Below are 26,376 nucleotides of genomic sequence, written 5' to 3'. Positions count from 1 at the left end.
ATTTCTTCATTATTTTAAGAGGAAGTGTGCATGGCTGATAAAATGTATATGAAGAAAGATTAATGCCAGTAATAATACATATATGTAAAATGGGAATTACTGATGGGACTCTGTATGGAGGCAGATTAGTGCTGGACAATAGAAGATTGGAAAAACGTTGCCTGGTCTGATGAGTCTGCATTTCTGTTGCCACATTCAGATGGTAGGGTCAGAATTTGGTGTAAACAACATGGAAGCATGGATCCAGTATTGTTGCTGAGCGTGTCCATCCCTTTATGACCACAGTGTACCCATCTTCTGATGGCTACTTCCAGCAGGATAACACACCATGTCACAAAGCTCAAATCATCTCAAACTGGTCAAATCTGCAGCAACTGTGTGACGTCATCATGTCAATATGGACCAGAATCTCTGAGGAATGTTTCCAGCACCTTGTTGAACCTATGACACCAAGAATTAAGGCAGGTCTGAAGGCAAAAGTCAAACTAAGCACTAGCAAGGTGTGCCTAATAAAGTGGCTGGTGAGTGTATAGTACAGGCTGCTGTGGTCAGAAAGTGAGACCAGTATGTAGACTACATTTGATATAAAAGCTGGTCTCAGGTTCTTTCTCTGGTCATGCAGGGAATGTTAATCCGAGCCTGAAGGAAGTGTTTACTGCAGACAGAGCGACTGGACAGTAGACTCTGACATACTTAAGGTGATTATGTTTCAGGAAGAAGACCGCCCACCTTCAGGCATCTACGTGTCTTTTGTCACTCCCCCTCCACACCTGTAAAGACGAGACTGAGGCCGACACATGAATGTAATGAACAACTGTTTATTATTTGCTCTTAATAAAACCCCAGTCCACTGAGGCCCACAGAGGAGGACGTCATGCTGGGCTCAAAGACAAAAACAGGTGGCTGTGACTCCAGAGGGTGTTACAGGAAGCCAGAAGCGAGAAGCAAACGCGACCTCCTGATGCTCAAACCGCCACTTCAGTTATTGCATCAACAACCTCAAAACTATTATTTTTTTTATTCCACCCGCTGTTGTGACCACGGACAAATACGAGCATCGTGTAGTGTTGGTGTGCGTTTGTTTACATCACTGGTCAAAACCTGACGTGAAAGGGCTTCCTTTAAATATCCAGGCACATGACCCCCCCTCCATCACCTCCTCCCACAGCATCTGTCCAATCAGACAATAACACACACTCCTTACATCTCAGTGGTTCTCAACTTTGTATCAGAGGAGCCTCAAATGTGCCTTTAACTTTTACAAAACATGGACAGTGAATCAGTTATAAGTATATTTATTCCCAATATGCAGAGCAGCATTAACACCAGGCACCTCCACTGACCCAGCTCCCCCAATTCTCCCAGTCTCTGTACACTGTGGATATACTTGTCAGTAAATAGTTTGTGGTAACATAATAAAGAACACACGAATTAGTAAAATGCACCATGAAATACCAATATAAACTGAAATAATTTAAAGCTACAGCTGGTTAGCTTAGCATCAAGAATGTTAACAGAAAATCCTTAGCCGAATTAAATAAAAAACTAGAACAATTCTGAATAAATTAAGATGGCATTTCAGTATCAACATGTAATGTCCAGACACAGGAAGAAAACCTAAAATCACTGATTTTTGAAGGGAGTTTTGCGATTTTCTTCTGTATCAAACTACACGTTAGCATGTTGTATTTGTGGGGATAATGTGTAAAGTATAAGACTGTTATTTTGTCAGTAAACCTTGTGAGTTGTAAAGGAGCCGAATCTTGTGCCGTTTCCTTTGTTACACGTTGCTGTTGTCCCTGGCTTCATATAAGAGGAAAAGTCTGCTAGTCACTAGGCTAATTCGTACTATGTAAAATGCCATAGGCTTGTGCTAATAATGTTAGCATGTTGTAATTGTGGGGAAAATGTGTCCAGATAAAGACAAGTGCTTTGTCTGTGAATGCTGCAAGTTATAGTGAAACCGATTTGTGTACATTCAAAGCTACAGCCAGCAGCTAGTTAAGTTAGTATAGAGACTGGAAATAGGGAAACTGCTAGCTTAGCTTAGCACAAAGATCGAAACCATACAAACAGCTGTAACAAAAGCTCATGGTGCTCTTAAATTAAGATTGTTAAAGCTTGGTGTTGATGATCTCAAGCTGTTCTGGATTTTTGTTTTTTTCCCACCACCCTTACCAAGAGTTATTGTTCACTTTAAGGTTTCTGATATGTTCACTCTTTGTCACAAAACACTGCTAACCTGCGTCTGTCATAACCAGCCACATGCCTTAAAATCGTTAGAGGTTGTTCTTTTTTTTTTTTTTAAGGTCTTCAGGGTATTTTCCCTGTTTCTGGGTCATGTTATATCTGGTTTGTCCCCGTGAGGCTCTGGTCATTTCAGTTTATAATGGGCTTTCTTTGTCAGCATTATTGATCAAGTTACCACAAACTACTTGGCCACAGTGAGCTGAGAGCTTTCAGGCCCTGGTTTGTAATCCAGCCCTGACAGAAGCTTTGACATTTGTCCTTTCTTTCCAGCTCTGACGTGACACCTGAACGTCTGAGAACCACTGCTGTCTGTGATCAACGACCCTCTGAAATGTCTCCCAAAACAAAGTAAAACAAATTAGGGTTTCTGTCCTGCACTGGACACCTGGATACACAATGAGTTCGGACACATAAAGAAAAGTTTGCAGCTTTCAGCCACGTTTGACACCAACGTATCCCAAAACTGAAGCATCCGTCTGCTGCGGTTTGATTTTTCTGAAGATAAATATATCGTAACAGAGCCTCGACTGTACCCCCACAATAATTATAGACATTTACAGTGCTTACTTATGAATCAATTCATGCATTAATCAATGATTAAAAAACTATTTTAAATACATTAATCAAATTTAAATGATGCATTTTGAAGCCAAACATAAAAACATAATGACAAGATAGTTACATTGACAGAGTGAGAGTGAATATCTTACTTTCTAAGTCATTATTAAAAGCCAAAATAAGGAAGTAGAAAGTTTTGCAAGATGATTTTATTTTACTTTGAGTTTTATAACACATCATTTAAATGTATTACTTTGAGTCAAACAAAGTAAGAGTTTATATTTATTGTGGTGAAACACGAGAACATGTCACATCTGTCTGAGAGCTGCAGCTTTTCTTCTTGTGTCCAACTCCAGTTTTTCTCAAAGCTCCCAAAAACTCTCACACGGGTGAAACTAACAGTTTTAGTGCCTTAATGCGAAGGAACAGCTTCTACAGCAGTGAGGGAACACGTTAAAGTTCAATTCCACTTGTCAAGATTTTAAAAAGCCGTGTGCAATAAAGTCTTAAATCTCTTGTACATTTGTCTCTTCTCTGATGCGATGTTAGCTGTTATTCTCGAGCATTAAGGCGAATCAAGAAAACATTTTCTCTACATTTCCTGAGCACAATTAAGTACTTTAAAGGTAGCTTTGCATGTCAGCCTGACATCTTTTCATTAGAATTTCTTTTGTTCTGGAGTCAAAGCCATGAAGCAGACACAACTTTAGGGGAGCAGCCCCGGGTCAACACACAACTTCATTTTACTTTTATACATTTTAAACTACTGCAAGTGTTCGAGATGCTGAAGATCAGCTGGAAAGTCAGTTTTACGGCTTTTCTCTGATGAAAATAGCCCAAACCAAACGGACCTAGCCATCCTTGTTGGCAGTGTTTGACCCAGGTCTGCTGACAACAATATTCATGTGTCTTTTAGCCTATTGATTCTCGGTGGAGTCAGTTATCATGACACTACAGAGTCTATGTTATCTGAATACAATCTCAGGACAAATGAACAGAAAACAGCATTAAAAGTGCAACTCTATACATTTCCTGCCAAATCAGATTTAAAAAAAAAAACAAAAAAAAAAACCAACAACAAACCCTCTGAAAGAGTTTTAAAGTACTTAAATCATGCCAGGCCGAGACGACGTCAGATTATTCAGTCATAACTCATCAGACCCAATCCTTCGTAACCTCAAAGAGAAGTAGGAGTATTGCTAGAAAACTATGTTGCTACACGCAGACAGCTAGCATTTATTTCTACTCTGTTTATTTTCTATTTATAGTTGACATCACTTCCTGTAGCTTTAGCGGGCTGTCCACCACCGTGCAGTGCCGCGGGACAAAGTTAGTGGCATTAAACGTGAAGTTGTACTGTAACAGGTGGATGAAATGGGACCTGTGGGTTTTATTCAGCCTGAATGTATAAATTAGTGTGTCTCAGGAAGCAGCAGCAGCTGAACGTACAGACCGTATGAACGAGTAATATCACCTGGAAAAGTGCAAACACCTTCGGCTACGGAAGATTTTAAATGCCCAAAATAAATCTAACCAATTAAGTTAAATAATAATATTACTTAATATTTGTATTTCTTTTATATGTGTGCAGTTACTGTCATAATTCAAAGAAAAACATGTTACAAGAAAACATGTTTTGCGTTTCTGTCTTTAATAACTGGAAGAAATGTTTTTCATTGTGACATGAATTTTCCACATCTAGTCTACGGAGATCAATTTGTCTCAATAGCTGTGAACAGACTGACAGTCTGTGTGTAAATGTGTAATCTGTACAACTTCCACAAATGAAAAAAAGATTCGTAAACACCAAAAACTATTTTGCAGATATAAAACAGATGTGCAAATACACAAATTCCCGAAAAATAATTGTACATATCTTTTAAATTGCAAATATAAAATGGAAAAATAGAGTGTGCGTGAAATGCAAATCTGCTAGCTTAGAATTGAGATTCACAAATATCTTTTTTTAAATTTATGTTAGGAAAATATTCACCCATGCTTTTTGTTTGTTAATTAAATGCTTTCACAGATTTTTTATTTGTGTATTTCCATGTCCATTTTATATTTGCAAATGTTATTTTTTATATATTATATTTTTCATATTTTGTAATTTTATATTTGCAAATTTGCAGTTTTTTGTGGCCTTTGACTGAATTTTTTTATACGTTTTATATTTGCAAAATAGTTTTCTGAGTTTACAAATCTTTTTTTGTCTTCTTGGAGGGTGTCTTATATTCACAGATTACACATTAACATACCGATTGTTGGTCCGTTCACACAATTTGAGACAAATTTATCTTCGTAAAAATCAAATCACAACACAGAAATCAAAGTGATGTATTTATTACAAAGTCAACTGACATGAGATTTTGATGAAACTGCGGAAACATTGCAATTGTACTTAATAAATTATCTCTTCAAGCACCCACGCAGTTTTCCATCTCTAAAAACAAACTCTCGTCCTCATGATAGTGTATATTGTCTAGTACTGGCAGGTTTGTGCTGCTCTCTGCTGGACATCACTGAAACATTACACTCCTCTGTTGTGATTGGATTTTTTTTTACAATAAAAAAACAACTCATTAAAGAGTTAAGTTCAAAAATGGTATTTTTATGACCCAGTTAATGCACACATCAACACTTCCACTTAATCTGATTTGTTTTACTTTGGGCATTTTAAATCTTCCATATCTATGAGGCCTATCAGCTGTGAGGCTTTAAGCTAGTTAATATTAAGATTTTACACTACAGCTCCAACTAACCGAAGCCCCTTTAAGCACCAGCAACTCATGAATGAAGCAAATCACAGAGAATTAAATGAAAAATATCCAAAGAAAACTTCTGAAGTTTGACCTATGATCCATCTGTGACCCAGTTAGCTTGTGGACTGGGAGTAAAAACTACCACAAAAACCAGTTGAGTACACATGTTGCTCCCTACGCTAATGTCAAGATGTGAAACACGAGTCAACACTTTAAAGATCGACTGAGAGAGGAAAGGAAGCTGCGGAGCTGAAAGTGACTGTGAGAGAGGTTTGAGGTGAAAGATCACGAGCACTGAAGAGGTGGGAGAGACGTGACGGTGACGACAAGATGATGAAGAGTCTATGTAGTAGTAGAAAAATACATGTTAGAAAGGTGTGACTGAGATCCTGTGGGCTGTTCCGGTGCTGCACTTACAGGATACGCTGAACCCACCCCCAAATAAAGCTATGTGTCAGTCAAACAACCCCTGACAGCTAACAAAATATTATCAAAGACAGGTTTAGGAAAGGGGCCGGGGACATAATTCATTAAAAACAAAAAACATCCCTCTGAAATATGACATTTATACATAATTATTTCAGCCACCTGGAAATTATTTTGTTGAGATCTGGACTTTTTTTTTTTTTTTTTTTTTTAGAATGTTTTTCTTGTTGTTGTTTCCACCGTTGTGTTCGAGCAGTCTACCCCCAGTGCTGGTGACAAATATACAACTAGTAGACAATCTTCATTATTTTAGTCAACCAAAACTATTTGTTTTCCACTGAAGCGTGAAGAAGTTCCACCTTTCTGGAGAGGCTTCCTCCTGTCGACACTATGCAGCCACTTTGTTGTCCTTCTGGAACAAAAGGGAAATAAAAACAAAAGACATTTAGGACGGGCAATAGATGTCATACAGAACAGATCAACATGATAAATTAACAGTAATCCGTATGACACAATGAGACAGAGAGATAATACAGACTCTCCCCAAAACTCTAACTTGTGGTGTCAGGGAACAAGGTCTGGAGCTGCTGCACAGACAATGAATGGTGAACGATGTTGTAGATGATGCTGAGAGCATCCGGGGGAATGTTCAGAGTATATGGGAACATTTTCTGTTTCAGACTGAGAACACTACAATATTATAAAGATCATTTAGTTATAAAAAAAGAAAACTAACATTCTGTGGGTCCCATTTATTGTCTATAGAGAAGCTTCAGACTTTATATACCCTATGACAGGCATGTCCAAACCCAACTACCCAAGGGCCAATCTTGGCCCACAGACCAATTTTTACCAGCCCTTGACTTGACTTTCATATTATACTAACCCTAACCCGTCACACAATACTGGTTAATCAAGCAAGATCATATTCCCTTCAGCTCACTATGGCAAAACTATTGTACAGTAGACATGCATCAAGTAGGAACTACACAGGTAAAAGTAATGTGTTTTAGTAAATCGATGGTAAACAAGCAAATACCTAACTGTAGACATTTCCTGCTAAGTAGCAGATATGGCCACAGCAAATAAGTATAAAGGACCACCGCTCTCAGGAGCAGAGGAGAGTTGAATACATTTTCACTGAAAGATTAATCAGTTGCGTTTGTCTTGTCATTTTTTAATAACCCATATAATACAAGAAGCAGCTGGCCCCCTCAGGTATTTTCACATTATCTAATCTGGCCCCCAGTCAAAAAAGTTTGGACACCCCTTCCCAGTGACATCACAAATTTGAGACTTCCTTCTCTGGTTTCTGGCTTAAAGAGAGAGAGATGCTACTGTTCACAGATACTGATTGAACTTTTCTAAGCCTTGAAAATAACACACTGGAATTCTGAGTTTAGGTAAATTTCCGCTTTAAAGAAGGCAAGTTATTTTCAATATATTGTTTAACCCATCTCCACAGTCTCAGCTTGTGAATAAGGTCCTGCTGGTGAGCAGTGATGCAGCGCATAGGTCTAGGGCTTTTATTGTGAAAGGTAACGTGCGTAAAGACAAATCTGTAATCTGTGTGTGTGATTGTGTGTCAAACTCTGACACTGACAGCAGAGCAGCACGCCCGTAAATGACACCAAAACACTGTAGACTCTCAACATAGTAATCAGTTACATGACTATTTTGGTACATACATTTACCCTCCAGTGTGGCGGGTAGCCTTCAGAAATTTACTCGTCAAGGGGAAAAATCGACCTGCATTTGGTGCTCGACAAGTGTTAATTACAGACCCTGCTATTAATCAAATGACATTAATTATTGATTAATGGTTCAGGTCATTCATCAGAGGACATTTGTCTATTTCTACGGCTTCTCAGAATATCAGGATTTGCTGCTTTTATCATTGTGGATTGAAAATGATTTAGTTTCAGATAAAACAAGTTACCCAAATATTAAAAGAGTCTCTTTACTACAGCATCTACTCATCTACTTAATAGTGTTTCAAAGTTATTTTACTTTTTCACAGAAAGTAATTCCTTCATCGAGACCCCAAAACCCGATGATGTACCCTGAGAGCTGTACTACTACTAGTTACTATTATTACTACTTCAGTGTTGATCAGTGTAACAGTGGCAGTGGTTGCTGGGTTAATTGTGATGGATTCTAAGACATCATGATGATGGATATTTTCAGATATTTTGTAAAATAAATGATTCATTAATAGTGTCAGAATAAATAAAAAGATCCTGACAACAATCTTTAGTCACAGTTTCACCTCTTACACTACAAATTGTGGACAACGCTACTCACAGTACAGTATGAAACATATTAGTGCATTATCATTGTCTGGGGATGCAGTTAAAGTGTAGATTGCATTACCTCACGACAATGACGTCACAAAGAAAAAAATCAGTTCAGTAGACTTTACCCTGTATGCTGATAAGTCGGCGAACTCTCGTCCAGCCTGGTTTCCTCTGTATCCTCCCCTGAAGCCGCCGCCTCCCTGTGGCGGCCCGAAGGACCCTCGGCTAGCCGAACGACCCCGACCTCCGCGGAAGCCCATACCTCCACGTCCACGGTAACCTCCGCGGCCTCGGCCCTGACGGAGGGGGATGCCGAACGTCTCAGCATTCATCCTCCTCTCCTCTGCCCAGGTCTGCCTCCGCTCCCTGCAGGATGAGGAGGTGAAGAGGAGGTGATGAGGAGCAGCTACAGATGGGTGGTGTTAAAAACTCACTCATATTCTGCATCATGTAGAGCTGTATAACAATGAGACTATGAACTGCACCTCCATAAAGTTATTTTTAACAGCTGAATGCCGCTAATTTATGATTTATTGTATTTACATGGAGGTTCTGCTTTATTATCTGTCACTGTCAGAATCACTGGAGACTAACTCCAAACAGAAATCTCCATCACTCACCAATACAACACAGACACCATCAGCTACAAATGCACCACAAATGAATTCCTCCACCTATGAAGAGGCTGCCAGAGCCCCCAGTGTCACGTGACAAGATGAACACTCACCTTGGGAAACCTGAGACTCCAGACTTCTCATTTGCTTTCCTGGTGAAAAGAAAACAGACAACAGAGTCATGAGATTGTAACAGAAACATCTGTCATCACTTCTCACAGTGGAGGCAGAGGACGGTCAGAAACAATGATGGAGACATCTGTGAAATGATGAAGACGGTCACATGTCTCAATGTGTCCTTAAATTTAAGCCCACACCACAAGGTGTCTGACTGGGACTCTTACAGACTGACTGATACTTGTGAAGACCAACTGGGACTCGTACCTGGTGTCATCACAGGAGATGTTGTCGAAGAAGGACTTAGACTTGTCGTAGTAGCAGTTGGGGCCGAGTGGGTCACCCTCTTCATCAGCGTTACCTTCGCTGTTCTGGGTTTCCACACCTGAGTCGCCCTTATCCTCTCCGTTCACCGCTTTCTCCGACTTCTCAGTCTTCTCATCTGAGAGACGACAGAATGAACACAGTCACACTTCTGACGTGATAACGAGCTTTGACAATTTAACATGAGGAAACAAGACGGAGGATATGTCAAGTTGTGTTTGTCTGTATTTACTTAAGGACAACACTGAAGTTTTGGACCAATGACATGAAAGAAAACGGCATGTTTGGTCTCATTAATATGTACTCTTCTGAGTTCCTTTTTTCAAGCCCAAAATATGACTAAGGAAATGAACATTAATACAGACATCTGCTGCAGCTGATTCATCAGACACACTGGGACACAGTGGAAATCACAACACACACACACACACCAAAAAAAACGCTAATTAAAATTTACTTTTAAGTTACTTTAACTCTCAGCCCCACAGGACAAAAACTACAAACGGCTGTTTTTCCACACACTTTTGGCCTTTTTTTTTAATCTGTTCAAAGCAATGATCCACCCAAGGGAAGTTGAAGGTGTCTAAATCCTTCACACTGATCTTTTTCATCTCTCACTCAATCACCCATCTTTTTGTTGAGCTGACAACATCAGGATATTTATCTGACGTTTTGTCATTCTTGCTGTATGAATAAAAGCTCATGTTTCCCAAAGTTCAACAGAAAACTGTTTTCTTTTACTTGACATTATCAACACAAGTCAAAACAGTCTGGAATCTAGAGCTGCACCTTACTCAGAGTTATGTCAGTTGAATCAGATTTGGCTGTTAAAATACGAATATTCGACCATTTATTTTTTTCCCATGCAGAGTTTGAACAGGATTAAGCAGGACATTCAGGGTGACAGAGACATTCATGTAATGCAGTAAACAAACCAGGTTAGCCCTCAGAGCTAATGTATGCTAACAACGAAAGTGATGGCTCAGAAATGTGCAACAACATTTTTCGTCACCACTAGATAACAAATGAAAGCCGATTAACACATTAAGTTACTGTGCGCTGTAAATTTACCACTTTTAAAGGAGAAAAGAGAAGATAACATTATCTCATAGCCTGACCAGCTTCGCTTCCTCGGGGCAGCTGCCTCCGTCTCACTAGCTCTTTTTACACAGAGATCGCAGTATAGAGCCACCACAAAGTCCCTTCTTTACGCTGTCTTTGCATTGTTTATTTTTTTTTAAGACAGAACCAAACAACAGCAGCATCAGGCTGCTCCACTGTGTGATTTTAGACAGCATGCTGGCACCCCAGAAGCAAAAGAGGGGGTTGTGACGTGTAACACAACAGCATCGGCCTCTAATGTGACATAACATATGCGACAGCAGCGCTTTATAAACAATTATAATGGCATTAACATGGCGATACCAATCATTTACTGTCCCTGTTATATGGCGGATGATCTCATCCTCAGATCAGAGGATAAGGAGCTCCCAAACCCCATTGTTTTCCCAATTTGCGGACATTTTCGGCTGCTGTTATTCTTCGAGCTAGCTGCTAACTAACTTGCCCTGCTGGCATCAGATCTAATTTAGCAGCACTTCATTCTAGGGCTGTAGTCTCCTGGCCGACTAGTCTATTATTTGGCCGCTATGCTCTCATCCGACCAAATTCTCATTAGTCGAATAATCGCTGTGTTACTTTCATAAGGAGAAAAGTGCTACATCAACAGCTTTTCAGGATTAATCCATTATTTCCTGCGGCGGGGGGACAGGCTAACTTACCTGTGAAAATGGGGGTGTTTTCAAAACACCCCCATTGTTGACAGAAAGTTGGACTCGCCCACCCTAATGCTCAGCGTCGTGGTGACGCAGTCACGCAGACCTCCTGTCAGTTTCTGTAAGCTGAAACCATTTCCCTCAGTGGAAACGAAGCTTGTATTTACTTGTATTTCACAGATAAGAAACAATAAATTGTGAAGACAGTAAAGCCTCCACTAAAATAGCATTTTAAGTCGTGTGTGTGATTTATCCTTCAGGGATTTATACTCCGAAATTTCCGCTTGTCGCTAGGCTAATGTATACCATGTAAAATGCCATAGGCTGGCATTTAATGTGTGTTTTGAATCAACTATATAAATAAAGGCTGATTTGAACTAAACTTTACAGCACTTAACACAGTCCTCCACCGCCAACTAGTGTTTTGGAGGTGTAACTGCAGAGTGACACAGACAACATTGCAGAAGTAAAAAATAACGTGCAGATTTTTTTCTCCTCCCACAACTAATCGATTAGTTGAAGATTATGTGTGGCCAAGATTTTCTTTGGTTGACTACAGCCCTACTTCATTCATGTACATTTTTAATCAGTCAATACCTCACTACTAGGAAAAATATGAGCAACAGTTGTTGAGATGCTTCAGCCTGGACGCTGCTAACATGGTTTAAAATATTATATATTTCCAGCAAATACCTTTTAATTTGAGCTTGCTCTGGAACTCCCTGTCGATCTCCTCCTTGTTGAACTGGGCGTTGGCGCTCTCAAAGTCGAAGTCTTTCTCGAACTTCATGGGTCCGTCTCGGCGAACGTTGAAGCGCCCTCTGCCGCGGTGTCCACCCCCTCGTCCACGCCGGTTAGCCGGTGCTCCAGCAGCAGCTAAATGACACAATAACAAAGTACATTAGCTTTCACAATAAAAGAGCGGTGCTGAATAAAAACACCAGTAAACACAAACTAATTTCATGGCAACACATGAGGTAGTAAACCAAGGCACACATCCACTATGGTAGAAGAGTTCTCAGTCTTTCAAAATGAGTTAGCAAAGAGCCAAGTGGCATGAATGCAGCTTGGCTTCAGAGGTTAGCTTTACACCAGTCACATCAAACATGGAGGAAATGCAGTAAATAATTCAGATAGCATGCTCAGGTATTCGCTGAGCATGAAAACACCGTTGTGTCTCATCGCCTCGAGTCCATTGACATGAACAGCATGTCAATCTGCACACACGTTCACTAGCAAAGAAAAACACGTCAAAGAAGGATGATCGGGGTCGATGAGTTTATGGGCTCCACTGTCTGAAAGGAAAGCTGTACAGGCATGCAGAGTCTGAATGGGCTGTTGAGGATGGTGTCAGAGCAGAGGAGGGTTTAACCTGTGGAACGTTTACTGGTATCCCTGCCTTCACCTCGCGCCTGCTCAGACTCTGGTTTGGGGGCTTTCTGGACGTCTGTGCCTGGAACAGCAGAGTCTTTTAGTCTTCCAAAACAACGTCAACAGTCAAGAGAAACAGTCCTGCTGCCACTAGTCTCCTACCTTCAGATAAAGGCACAACGCTTTCAAATGTGGGACCTCTGGAACAAAATGTTAACATATCACACAACGTGGAAATGATTCTTTACCAGATGACTACAGAGTTTCATTTGTGCCTCACTCCTGAGCACGCACAGGGACATTTTAAATAAAATGAGCAGAGAATAGATTGGTTTGCTCATCTTGAATCATGTTCTTCTATTAAAAATATCCACTGTGCTCTCAGGAATGAATAATAAATATAACTCTATATAAGACAGCAGCACAGATCACACAATGTGCTGATCTCTGGTCTGAGCTCTCACCTGGGTGGCTAAAGATAGAGTGGGTAAGCCCTGCAGTGGAAGCCCTATCTACAGCAGTGATGTGAGAGGCGGAGATGGTTCGGGGTGCAGACCAGCCCTGGCTGCTGCGGCCTCCCCTGACAGTCTCACCCCTCCTCGTGTCCACGCCTTCCTGGTGCTGGACCTTCTGGATGCCCTGACCGGCACTGGAGGGGGCCGTGCGACCGTGGGTGGGGCTCCTGCGTCCCAGGCCGGGTGCTGGGGCTGTGGTGGTAGTGGTCGGGGCTGACGGAGCCGACGGGGAAGTTTGGATCACCTGCTCCAGGGTGGGGCTCTTCCGCAAAGGGTCCAGGGTGGGGCTGCTGCGGCCTGGTGGGGGAAAACCAGGGCAGGGATTGGGGTTAGTGGTGCACACTGCTCACAGTGACTTAACTAAATCAACCTGATCATTAGTCAGCATTGATCGGACCAAAAACAGCTCAGAGACAGAGGTCATTCTCACTGTTTAAAGGGAAACAAGCTAGCTGGGTTCATTTCAAACTACACCCAGCAGGAGCTGAACCTCTGGATGCTCCTTTGTTTCTTGGTGTGAACCAGATGAACTGAGCTACATGTGAGACCACCTCACTGAGGAAGGTTCTCTGATAACAGTTTAATATTTTACAAACGCTCCCATCAAAGTCTGGAGCTTTAATCTGACACAGAACTGATTCAACAGGACATGCATGTTACTGTGAGGAGCATGCTATTAAATTCAAGCCCAATAGTCTCAATTTACTACTTCTGATAGTGGAAGCATTCTGCAAAGATTAATCTCAGTCATTACTTTCTGTCACAAAGTGGAAACACAATATGTCAGTAAGAGTGTTCTTGATTTAAACATACGAAGAAAGGAGGAGTTCATACATTTACAGTGAAAACCCATCAAACACTGTGTCTGCAAGTAAAGCAGTATTTCACCAGATATTATTAGTGCAGAGTTTTCACTTGTGTAAATGATAGTGTCAGGAGTAATTTAGTACCACCCGGTGTGGTGAGTAGACACACAGATCTGTGATTCCCTTTTCAAACAGCTTCCTGTAGGTCTTTACCTTCGGTTACAAACGGACCCAGAGAGCGATATTCAGAGGACAGAGCAGAGCCAATAGCAGTGCTCTGAGACTGGGTCGAGGCTGTGCTCGTGCTGTTCACAAAGGAGGGCACTGATCGTCCTGTATGGGAGGAACAGCAGGAACAGACTATTGAGGGCAACAACACTCGTGGTTCCTTTAAATGCACCTTGTTGTTCTGCATGGCTGTGTACCAAACCCTAACTCTAACCCACCTGTGGGAGTGTAAACCACACCTGGTATAATACCATCAACTAACCAATGATGTTAAGTGTCTTAACTGTCAGCATGTCCCAAAAATCAGACAATACACTAAATCTAAACAGGTTCAGAGTCTGCAGTGTGTTTTAAAACTTATAGAATGAAGTAAACTCAAACCAGACAGTTTACAGACTACAGCTGCAGCTAATCATTACTGTCATTACAATTAATAATTGGCAATAAGCTGTCTAAAAACAGTGAAAAGTGAATGTCAGTTTTGTCTGAAGCTACACAGATATTCAGTAAACTATCATGTGTGACACAGAAAAGTATAATATCCTCACATTTAAGGAGCTGGAAGCAGAAAATGTTGGACTTTTTAGCTTAAAATGAATAAAAAGATTAAATTTATGCCAATAAACTAACCTATTTACCATTAAGCAGCTCTAATGCAGATTAAATTCAGTAGATTTGAGTTGTTGATGGACACCACTCAAATGTAGGAGCTGTAGTATTAAATCTTAAAATTCCCAAGCTGTTACAGCTCAATTTTATTGTGAAGAACATTGAAGAACAAGAACATTTTCACAATAGACTAGTCTACTGTGGCTGGTTAAGCTGTTGACTTTGTCTCCAAACAGTCAATATAATTTTACAGAAACAGCTGCAGAAAACGTCCAGTTCTGTAACAGTTGCATCCTCTGGAGTGTCTTCAATAAACGTGAGAATTTTAATACTATAAGCAATAATTGTACACTTGCTACTGCTCTTAAACTATAGAATCAATTAACCCCTCAATAAAGCTTGTATTAAAAGGCGCTGTATGTAAGAATGCGGCCACCAAAATGGTTACTGCACTCAAATTCAAAATACTGCTGCGAGTCGTGTCCACCCCCCTCCCCTACAGATTCGAGGTTGCTGGACAGCGGCACCCTGGAGACTGATTTGTTTGCCCACGAGCGGCTGCCGTGGCAGGGCCGCGTTGCCACTTCCTTGATCTTCTGTTTTCCAGCGGACCGTTTGAGCAAGTCCGGTTTCTCTGCTGCTAACGCTGCTGCCGGGATACAGCTGAGGAGACTGCTAAAGCTATGTACTGGGACACTGCTAATGCTGCTTCCCGTGCTGCGGTGACTCAGTCGTAACTTTAACTGATGTTGAGACTCTACTGACTGCGTGACTGGTAGACGGCAGTGGGTGGCGCAACAGGCCAAAACACAAATTCAAAACATAAACATGATTTGCGGGATATAAATTTTTTTTTTTAAAATGCGAATATTCTGGCTGTACTATTGTTGTCGGTGAGATCAGTATGTTATATGAACATTATTCCTTAGTCTCTTTGACATATTAGGAGGATTTTATGACTATTTGCTTTAGATTTCTTACATATAGCTCCTTTAAGTTACAGAGGGTATCTATGTGTCAGACAGTAAATTTAAAATCAAGATTCTGTAACCAACACAACCCAAAGTAACGACTAATCAATGTCACTACACATGTAGAGGAGGAACGTGAGGCCTCAACTGTTTGAAGTCACGCTGATGCCATGAACAAACCCTCCTCAGTCTCTTTGGCATGCTTGACGTGGTACAGGAGCCACAGAGAGACCCTGAACCCTTGGATATCATGCCCAGCTGAGGCCCTGCACCCCTAGTGTCTTTTATAGTTCGACCCATAAACATAAGAGAAGAACTTACCAACACCAACTGGTCCAAACTGAGGGGAAACCAGGGGGCTGGTGCTGAACTGGTTATAGGCAGGAACTGGAGCTCGGTTGAAGAGGCCGTAGGAACCAGCGGACTGGAACGGGGTCGGCGCAGCGGCAGCAGAAGATGAGGAGCTGGAGCTCATGGACGACTGAGGGAGAAGACAGTTCACGTTACACTGTAAGCTTTAAAAAGTCTTCACCTAGTAACACTGGTGTTTGTGTGAAGGAGATGTACCTGAACAATGGCAGGGTCCTGAGGAAGAGAGCATGTTGGTTTAGGCGGCTCACACACTGTCAGGTCCTTGATGTCGCTGCCTCTGAAGATGATGTACTCAAAGGTGTCATCTCGAGGAGGGATGGGCCTGTCTGTGGGTCTATCCTCCGTGCCAAATGAACGCACTGACAAGGAGAAAGGAGCTTCCAGTTAGCATCACGGGTCAAAGGACAATGACATGTCAACAAAACATTCACTCCACCAAGCTGTTCTTATATTTCATTGAGCGCTCTTTAGTGCTCATCTGATATGGACGAGTTAAGTTAAATTATACTCACACACTGTGTGACAGACTGTACAAAATCTAAATTGAGGAATGTTCAATTATGGCGGCTCTCTGGTGAAAAGTATCACTACCATATAAATATATAACAACTGGCAACATGTGCTTGTGCTGCTCTCATAAAGAGTGCTACTGCAGTATTTCTAATTCTTAGATTTGAATGTTCAATTTGAATATTTTTTGGTGTTCCTTGTTCTCTATGACAATAAATCACATATATTTGGGCTTTGGACTGCTGAACAGACAAAACAAGACATTTGAAGACATGAGCAGAGGCTACAGTTTGGAAACTATTGTTAGTAGCAGCCCTAGAGGTATCATATGTTTAGATATGCGAGTGTATCACAAAACTGTCATGGATAACCACTGCAGTTCCCCAAAGCACATTGTACTGTCTTTATATTGCTTGTTTTTCTCTAACAATCAGTTCAAAACCACTAATGTTCATTTTACTATCTCATGAGACAAACAGAAGCAGCAAATACTCGCAGAGAAGAAGCTGGAAGTAGAAAATATTAAGCTTGTAAATGACTTAAACAATTAATTAATGAACAAATTAGTTGAAAATGTTCTGTCAATTAGTTAAGTCTCTTAATCTCTAGCGAAAACAGTTAATTTAATCCCCAGTCTACTTATAGTAGGGATGTAACGATTACCGATATTACGGTAAATTTCGGTTAATTTTTACATGGTAAGAATGACCGTTTGTTTAAATTAATTGCATTATCGCGGTGGATTATCAGGATATGTAATAACAGCCTCATTCAAGTCTCCCGATGCAGGCGCTGCGTGCATGTGTAGCATGTGTAAACACAAAGAATGAAAACATGGCGGAAGCGGCACTTAGGACATTTTCCCCCCAACTAAATGCACAAAGTCTGAGGTCTGGGCGTACTTTGGGATTCTGAAGAATGCTGAGGGACAGCTGGTGGAGGACAACTATGCTGTGTGCAGAACATGCAGAAAGAAAGTTGCTGCGAAGGGTAGCAACACTGCAAATCTGCTGGCTCATCTCCGTGACCATCATCCACAGCTTTACAGCCAATGCAAGTTATGCTATGCAAACGTCAGTTATTGTGTGAGGGACTTCGGTTTTACTAAGATTGTCATAATGTGTAACTCTCCATGTATACGGGACATTTGAGCCGTATCTGTCCTCCTAAACAGCGACTAGGTTTTCCGTTTTCGTTTAAGACACTTAGGAGCTAATACTAACTGATTAGCTAATAGCCGTATTCGCAGCTATGTTGCTAAGTGTTTCAAAATTAAACGGAGCTGTAAACACTGAGCGGAGCCGACAGAATATAAACCGACGTAAAGCTAATTGAGATCAACTATGATTGAATCACTGTGATTATGGTTGTTGTATGGCGAGCTAGAATCGATATAGACGGCCAGTTATGCTTTCTCGACATAAGCTCAAGGAAACAACATAAAATGCTGCCGTGTTAACCTTTGACCGAGAGCATGCACTCCTTTTCTCATAACTTACAGGTAATCCTCTGACTCACATGCACAGTTCTAATGTGTGAATTATTCTGTGTAATGATGACCACTGCCCTTAGGGTTTTTTTGGTTTCTCCTGCATATATGTGATATCTATTCTATATATCGTATGTTTTTTGTTCTACTCTTGCATTGTTTTGTTTTATATATATTTTCCTCTCGTGCCAATAAATAAATAATTAATATATAAATTGTTTATATATTTTGCTGACTGTTAAAATGCACCAGACAAATAAGCTTTGCTCCTGTAATGTGTTTACATATTTTGTTAATTTAAAATAAAATTTTCTGTTGCTGTGCCAATCCCTTGCCCCTTTAATGTGAAAGTTTTATTTTAATATAAGATTTTGGCTGTTAACATTTTAGTATGATAAGGAAGTTACAAGATTTAGTGAAGTTATTTCAATGTATCTATTTATTGGACATTTTACAGTGCTTAAAAAAATATCGCAATATTATTGTTTGCCGTGATGATTTGGTCACTATAATCGAGATATCAAATTTTCCATATCGTTACATCCCTAACTTATAGTTTGTGAATGTGTCCCAGATTTCTCTCACTTTACCTTCTTATAATACTGTTTTTTACATCACATCAATTCAATGCTAATGTGTTTAACCAACGTAACTTACATTAAGTGCATTCAACCATGTGTGTACAGCCAAAAAAGTGCAAGAATCATACAAATACATCAACTTTATCAAATATGCTAACCCTCTTACATTTAGGGACAACATGAGTTATTAATTTATTTTATATTTCATCCCTATATTTGAACATGGGCACTATTTCATGTCTTAGATTCTCTTTTTTTTTTAAACTTGTGTTATTTTCTTCTTTACAAATACTTAATGAGCTTCGTTGGAGGGAGCCTGAGATCTAAGATGTTTATTGCCAACAACTGTTGCTCTGTAAATGTTTTGCAGATGACAATAAAGAACTTGAAACTTGATTACCCGATTTGTAAAGTATTCTAATCCTCAGTGTACCAGGTATGATGTGTACTTTACTGTCACACTGTGCTGTATTTGGCTGCTCATCAGAGGGATAAAGGCTGCTGAGATGAAGTGTCATTAAACAGTTTGTCGTCGTCATAATCTGTTGTTGGTGAACCAGGTGAAGTGAGTACACAGTGAATGACGTAAGGTGTTTGGCCTGCCAGACACGCAGCCACTTAAGCCTCTTCCTTAGCACATGTAACAGAGAAAAGTTAGCTGCTGTCAGTGGACACTACACTTACGTCTTCATTTTAGGGTTGCAAGTAATCATCTCTGTACATTGCATATATTGTCTATGCTGTGAACCTCTGCACATACCTGCACAAAACTGTATCTCTTCGCTGTGGAAACATATATTCTATTATGTTTCTTAAATGTTGCAGCATTTTGTTATTTTTTATTTTCTCTTACTGTGTTTACTGTTTTACACCAAAACACCAAGGCTAATTCCTAATACGTTATGTGAAAACCTATTTGGCAACAGACCACATTTTAATTACATGCAGCTAGCCAACTTGCTAATGCTAGCTGACAGGTTGAAAAGCTGACACATGTTGCAAAAACGAGAATATCCCACATCATGACTGTCATCACTGCAGCTGCTTTTGGTTAACCTCCTTTAAACCGTTGTTTAATATATTTTTAATAGTATCTAGCCCACCCTCATATCAGACCTTAGCACTTTTGAATAACCTGTTTTCTATATGTGTATGAGCATTTTCCTAAAGCTGTAACAAGTAATGGATTGATCAATAAAAAATTATTTGCCAGCTATTTGAGTTCTGAGATGTCACACAAGGCATTTTTTGATAATGGTGTGAAGGTAAAGATGTAAGATTTTAGAAAGTTATAGAACTTGAATGTACTAATCTTAAATTTTATTTGAAAAACAAGAACATGTAAATATAAATGTCCTTTTCTTATTACATTTCGTTCACTTTAGCTTTTTTGTTTGTTACTGTTTTGCTTCAGTTTAGTTTTTTACTCGGAAACATATGTACAGTACAGGCCAAAAGTTTGGACACACCTTCTCATTCAATGCGTTTTATTTTCATGACTATTTACATTGTAGATTCTCACTGAAGGCATCAAAACTATGAATGAACACATGTGGAGTTATGTACTTAACAAAAAAAGGTGAAATAACTGAAAACATGTTTTATATTCTAATTTCTTCAAAATAGCCACCCTTTGCTCTGATTACTGCTTTGCACACTCTTGACATTCTCTCGATGAGCTTCAAGAGGTAGTCACCTTGAGGTAGAAAGTGGTTTCTGGCACAACTTCACTGATTCACAAGGTGCATGGAGAGTGAGGAAACACTGAAGAATGTCAAAAGAGCTCCAGCAACACTTGTGGTATGGAAAGAAACTTTATTGACCGACGCGTTTTGGCTTGTGGCCTTCATCAGGGTCATCAAGAAACATATTGCACACATCATTTAAATAGGTTCACTGGAATTGAAAACGTAGAAAAAAAATAAAAAATGCATGCATGTGACTAATCCTATGCATCCACATATATATATATCTCAGTCAATCAATCACTAATAAAGGTGAGTGTGTTGGAAGCACATGAGACATTTGGACCAACCAGAACTGCCAGAGAAGTAAGGGGAGTGTCTAGCAGAGGTGTTGAAAACACCATGTTTGGTCATGAACTAGAGAGCAGTAACATGAGGAGATCTGAAGTGCTGTACAGAGAAAAAAAATGAACAAAAATTACAAAACGATAAAAGAAAAATAATAATAATAAAATAATAATAATAAAAATAAATGAATAAATAATAAATGAATAAATAATAATAATAATAATAATAATGGTAGTCACCTGAAATGGTTTTCCAACAGTCTTGAAGGAGTTCCCAGAGGTGTTTAGCACTTGTTGGCCCCTTTGCCTTCACTCTGCGGTCCAGCTCACCCCAAACCATCTCGATTGGGTTCAGGTCCGGTGACTGTGGAGGCCAGGTCATCTGCCGCAGCACTCCATCACTCTCCTTCTTGGTCAAATAGCCCTTACACAGCCTGAAGGTGTGTTTGGGGTCATTGTCCTGTTGAAAAATAAATGATCGTCCAACTAAACGCAAACCGGATGGGATGGCATGTCGCTGCAGGATGCAGTGGTAGCCATGCTGGTTCAGTGTGCCTTCAATTTTGAATAAATCCCCAACAGTGTCACCAGCAAAACACCCCCACACCATCACACCTCCTCCTCCATGCTTCACAGTGGGAACCAGGCATGTGAAATCCATCCGTTCACCTTTTCTGCGGCTCACAAAGACACGGCGGTTGGAACCAAAGATCTCAAATTTGGACTCATCAGACCAAAGCACAGATTTCCACTGGTCTAATGTCCTTTCCTTGTGTTTCTTGGCTCAAATCTCTTCTGCTTGTTGCCTCTCCTTAGCAGTGGTTTCCTAGCAGCTATTTGACCATGAAGGCCTGATTCGCGCAGTCTCCTCTTAACAGTTGTTCTAGAGATGGGTCTGCTGCTAGAACTCCGTGTGGCATTCATCTGGTCTCTGATCTGAGCTGCTGTTAACTTGCGATTTCTGAGGCTGGTGACTCGGATGAACTTATCCTCAGAAGCAGAGGTGACTCTTGGTCTTCCTTTCCTGGGTCGGTCCTCATGTGTGCCAGTTTCATTGCAGCGCTTGATGGTTTTTGCGACTCCACTTGGGGACACATTTAAAGTTTTTGCAATTTTCCGGACTGACTGACCTTCATTTCTTAAAGTAATGATGGCCACTCGTTTTTCTTTAGTTAGCTGATTGGTTCTTGCCATAATATGAATTTTAACAGTTGTCCAATAGGGCTGTCGGCTGTGTATTAACCTGACTTCTGCACAACACAACTGATGGTCCCAACCCCATTGATAAAGCAAGAAACTCCACTAATTAACCCTGATAAGGCACACCTGTGAAGTGGAAACCATTTCAGGTGACTACCTCTTGAAGCTCATGGAGAGAATGCCAAGAGTGTGCAAAGCAGTAATCAGAGCAAAGGGTGGCTATTTTGAAGAAACTAGAATATAAAACATGTTTTCAGTTATTTCACCTTTTTTTGTTAAGTACATAACTCCACATGTGTTCATTCATAGTTTTGATGCCTTCAGTGAGAATCTACAATGTAAATAGTCATGAAAATAAAGAAAACGCATTGAACGAGAAGGTGTGTCCAAACTTTTGGCCTGTACTATATATCAATACTGTATTCAACCTGCCGTGTATTTAAAATGTGTTATGGTTTAAGTTATGCTAGCAGACAAGTTGGAAAGCTGACTCATGTTGCAAACACGGGTTAATATTAAGAGCTTAGACGTATCTTCAAAAGTTATTGGAAAGTCGTTTAATTATATGTTGAAGTGATAATTTACGTTTCTGTAATAAAATCATAAAACGGGACAAAGTTACGTTGCCATTAGCTTAATTAGTTTTAGCATCATAGCGTACTGCATCATAATGGTTACGCTATTAGCTTGTCGTACCGAGCTAACGCTAGCCACTTGGCTAACGTAATTGATTTGTTCACGCTCTGGATTTAAACCTATAATTTAATTTTAATTTAACTTAAATATAAGTTTACTAGCCCGAATGTTTGACGTCGGTCTGGCACTAAATCACACTTTAATTGTTACTTTAGAAACATGAAGACACACGTCAACAACAGTGGCGGATGCTAGCTGGTGTTAGCATTAGCCTAGCTGCTACCTTTAGCCAGAGCCACGGTGGAGTTCTCGGTGTCGATGGTGTACAGGATCCCTTCGTAGCGGATCTCGGCCTTCGAGATCAGGCTGATTTTGCTGCCCAGGTAAGGCGTCCCGCCGCTCATGGTGTCTGCTACAGGTAGGCAGTCCGATCAGAAAACAGGATGGACGGCCACTACGAGCCGTGTGTTCGACAGTAACGGAGTCTGCACCGAGTTTGTCCGGTTTGTGCTTTCTTTCCACCGACTACAACATGGCTACCTTATCCTCCATCGAATGGCTGAGAGCGCGGGGGCTAACGTGAACTCGTAATCTCGCGCGTTTACGCTCCGCCGCGAGATCTAGATCTGTGCGGGATAGAAGAGCAAACACGACCAGTGTGTGTGCTCCACATCAACATCATCACATACATCCTCCATACCAACAATAAGTGTTTATATTAATATGGTTTTTAAACTCTTGTGTAATGTAACAAAGTACATGTGCTCAAATACTGTGTTAAGTACAATTTTGAGCCACTTGTACTTTAAATAAGTGTCTCAATTTTATTTTATTTTATTTTATTTTATTTTATTTAACAGGGACCATGCACAGCAACTTAGCTGCACTAGAGTTAACAGTAGGCTAATTTTCATCTGTAGTCCCCGCGACGGAAACAGAGAGTAATTTCTCTGCTAAAAGATACTATTGAATTAAAAATACAATTACAAAATAGAACATTTTCTGATAGGCCTACTTTATACTTCTAATCCATTAAGCTACATTTCAAAGAAAAATATTTTACTTATTACTGCATTACATTATCTGATCTGACAGCCTCAGTTCCTTTACAGATTCAGATTATTAATACAAAATATAAACCAACTAATAACTAATTTATAATGGTGTATTATATAGCCTATGTGTTTGTGTTAAAATAGCATATATTGCACTTTACATGTTTATATTAACTGACATTACCCGTATCTAAATTGACACTTTAGACAATTAATAAGTTTCTATCATTTTCTATACTGCATTAATGTTTATACCTGTTTTTGTAGTATATAATTTTTGCATCTAATGTCCATTTGTTTTTTCTTTTGTTTTGCTTCACAGCCAGGGAAACATAGTTTCATTCCTTTACAGCACAGTATATAGATGGATGACAATAAAGTCTCTCAGTAATAGTAATAAAAAAAAGTAAAAGTAAAAGTAATAAAAAAAAACTCCACCTTTACCGGCTGCAAAATTACAATGATTAATAAGTTAATGCATCAATAGTTACATTACAATAATATAACATATATTATTCTAAAATGGGCAATTCTGCATGATGAGCACTGTCACTGTTGGTGTATTTTGATGCTAATAATTTGTACTTTTATTTAAGTAAGATTTTAAATGCAGGACTTTTTGTTATAATATCTGAGTACTTCTTTCACCACTGGTTATGTAGGACGAAAAATGACTTATGTCCCGTAGAATTATCAACTTTATTATTGATGTATCTAAATATTTCCATATTTGTTTTTTTGTTTCAGCATTTTTTAATTTATTATTATTAATTTATTATTCTAATTTATTTGTGTATGACTATATTAATTTATTTCTTAATATTTACATCATTTGTCGTCCTCCACTGCTGGTGGCTGACAGTAAAGACTGGTGAAAGTGAGTTATACCTGCAGATCACACCTGTACATGGCGCCACCGCTAACACACATACAATCTATCTCCAGTGTTCTATGCTCGAAAACAAGTCGGATCCTCCGCGCATGCGTACATTCTAAAATACGATTTGCACAACGGTCTAACATCAAAGATGGCGGGAGCCTCCGACCCACTGGAGGACATGCTCTTCAATGAGGTGGATGAGAAAGCAGTTAGCGACTTAGTTGGCTCTCTGGAATCACAGCTCGGCGACAGAAAGGCTCCCGCTGCTTCTTATTCCGACGGGAAACGGGAGGGAGCTCCGTCGGCTGCCGGTCAGTTCTCAGGGAAAGTGCGCGATCAAGTGGGGTCTCTGGAGCAGCCGCAACAAGGGCATCCAAAAGCGGGGTTAACCCGGGAGCCCGGCGCTAATGAGCCCGGCAAAGCCCTCACCTCCTCTACCTCCTCTGTCGCCACCGGGGCCGTGATCACCGCCGGAGCTAGTCTGCAAACAGTTGGAGCATCTCCTCCCACTATCTCCCCGGTACCGGGACCCGTAACTTTGACCACTCAGCCCGCCGCTGCTAGCTTCCACCGGGCTGCCGTCCTGGGTCCGAGCGCGGCTCCCAGCACTAACATCGCCCCCGCGGCGGAGGCTATCAGGACCGCTTCTCCCGGATTACAAAGTTTAAACGGCAGCGCTGGAGCTGTAAAGTTGGTGAACTCGCCCGCGGTCCCTCCACAAACCGGGGCCAGCACGGTTATAAGTACTGTCAGTGCCGGGGGCTCCGCGATCATCGCCCCCATGGCTTCACAGCCTAACTTCCCCCAGCCCTCAGTGGCGTCTCCCGCTGTAACTCTGCAGAGGCACCCCAGCCCGGTGGCCCAGAACGGAGTGGACCCCAAGGGTGCCCAGCTGGTGACCCAGGGTGCGCCCTCTCCGTCAGCCTCCAGCCCTCAGGTCGTGAACCACAGCACCCCTCTGATGCACACCAAGATGTTGGTGCCCAGCCAGCCCGTCTCTGGAAACTCTGTCATCCTGGCCAGCACCCCTCCGCCCGCTGCAGCCCAGTCCCCCATCAGCCAGGCTGGGACCAGTACAGCTGCGGTCACCCTGAAGCCTACAGTGAACGGGGTAGCCGTGGTGAGGCCGCCGGTACCGGGTGCCCCTGTGGTGGCCACCTCCATCCAGCAGCAGAGACCCGGGCTGGTGGCGACCTCCACCCGGGCGGCAGCTCCTCAGCAGCCGCTGGCTGTCCGGCCTCAGCAGCAGACCACCATCCAGCTGCCCCCTGGCTTCTCCATGCCTCCCGGTGAGCACACACACACAAGGATAAGTCTCCCTCACCTCCACCTGAGAGGACTCACCTGTGGTGTTTCCTCTCAGGTCCATGTGGTCCATGTTTGTCACTCTCATGTCAGATGATGTAAGAGTGAAGGTGTTTACCATCAGGTCCTGCTGCTCTGAAGGTTCCTACTGAAGCCTCAAAGACTCCTCAAACATCTGCTGCAACGGAACAACACTTTTAACATGTTTTTCTGTTTCTTCCAAACAAAGATGGCGGCTTACATGAAAATATGCCCTGTAAAAATAGTTTGTAACAATCTGTCTCCTACAACATGAACAAGAGTTTAAGTTGTGACTGTGTTTCTTTTCAGGGTAAATGGAAATGACAGCAATGAATGTAAAGCACAAGCCACTTATGAGCATGTGTTTTCTATAAAAATGTATAATACTCAAAAGAAACATCACTATATGACTGACAATAGATTTATAAATGTTGGTTCACATCATAGGAATAGCCGAGAGAGGCGTGTTGTTTCCGACCTCCATCTTTGTTTAGTTCAGAAAACAAATACACAACATGTTAAAACTGTTGTTCATGTTGCAGCAGACTGAATATTTTGTTTACAGTGTCTTTGAGGATTTATTTGAAACCTTCAGAGCAGCAGGACGTGATGTCAGACACCTTCACTGAGTATTTACCTCTCTGTCTCTGTGGCTGGAATGTGATGGGAACA

General features: G+C 40.9%; 2 protein-coding genes across 7 annotated transcripts in view; one reads left to right on the top strand and one right to left on the bottom strand.

The window, feature by feature from the left end:
- Positions 1 to 802: 802 nt before the first annotated feature.
- Positions 803 to 23,010, bottom strand: lsm14aa (LSM14A mRNA processing body assembly factor a). 6 transcript variants are annotated; one of them, XM_049573667.1, is made up of 11 exons: positions 22,727 to 23,010; positions 16,191 to 16,354; positions 15,945 to 16,104; positions 14,029 to 14,148; positions 12,959 to 13,306; positions 12,496 to 12,576; positions 11,817 to 11,999; positions 9,292 to 9,466; positions 9,021 to 9,059; positions 8,419 to 8,659; positions 803 to 6,408 (listed from the first exon to the last, which is right to left on the bottom strand). In XM_049573667.1, exons 1-11 carry the CDS (start codon positions 22,845 to 22,847, stop codon positions 6,385 to 6,387), a joined length of 1,656 nt encoding a protein of 551 aa, XP_049429624.1. In that variant the 5' UTR covers positions 22,848 to 23,010; the 3' UTR covers positions 803 to 6,384. The 6 variants fall into 6 exon arrangements, with proteins under 6 accessions (XP_049429624.1, XP_049429625.1, XP_049429628.1 ...); XM_049573668.1 differs by having other exon boundaries at positions 803 to 6,405; XM_049573671.1 differs by having other exon boundaries at positions 13,088 to 13,306.
- A 1,456-nt stretch (positions 23,011 to 24,466) lies between these two features.
- Positions 24,467 to 26,376, top strand: part of LOC125887115 (transcription initiation factor TFIID subunit 4-like) — a 29,562-nt gene continuing 27,652 nt past the window's right edge. The window contains exon 1 of the mRNA XM_049573658.1: positions 24,467 to 25,667. Within this exon, the coding sequence (XP_049429615.1) occupies positions 24,527 to 25,667 (1,141 nt within the window). The 5' untranslated portion in view covers positions 24,467 to 24,526. The remainder of the gene's footprint in view (positions 25,668 to 26,376) is intronic.

The sequence above is a fragment of the Epinephelus fuscoguttatus genome, linkage group LG4 (genome assembly GCF_011397635.1).
Source record: "Epinephelus fuscoguttatus linkage group LG4, E.fuscoguttatus.final_Chr_v1".
NCBI classification, from domain to species: domain Eukaryota; kingdom Metazoa; phylum Chordata; class Actinopteri; order Perciformes; family Serranidae; genus Epinephelus; species Epinephelus fuscoguttatus.
Note: the sequence above shows the minus strand (reverse complement) of the source record. Positions and strands in the feature narration are given on the sequence as shown.

Coding starts and splice junctions, on each gene's coding strand:
- lsm14aa (XM_049573667.1), bottom strand. CDS start 22,847: ATGAGCGGCGGGACGCCTTACCTGGGCAGCAAAATCAGCCTGATCTCG. Junction 16,105..16,190: donor AGGACCCTGCCATTGTTCAG/GTACATCTCCTT, acceptor CTTCTCCCTCAG/TCGTCCATGAGCTCCAGCTC. Junction 12,577..12,958: donor CTCTATCTTTAGCCACCCAG/GTGAGAGCTCAG, acceptor CTGCTGTTCCAG/GCACAGACGTCCAGAAAGCC.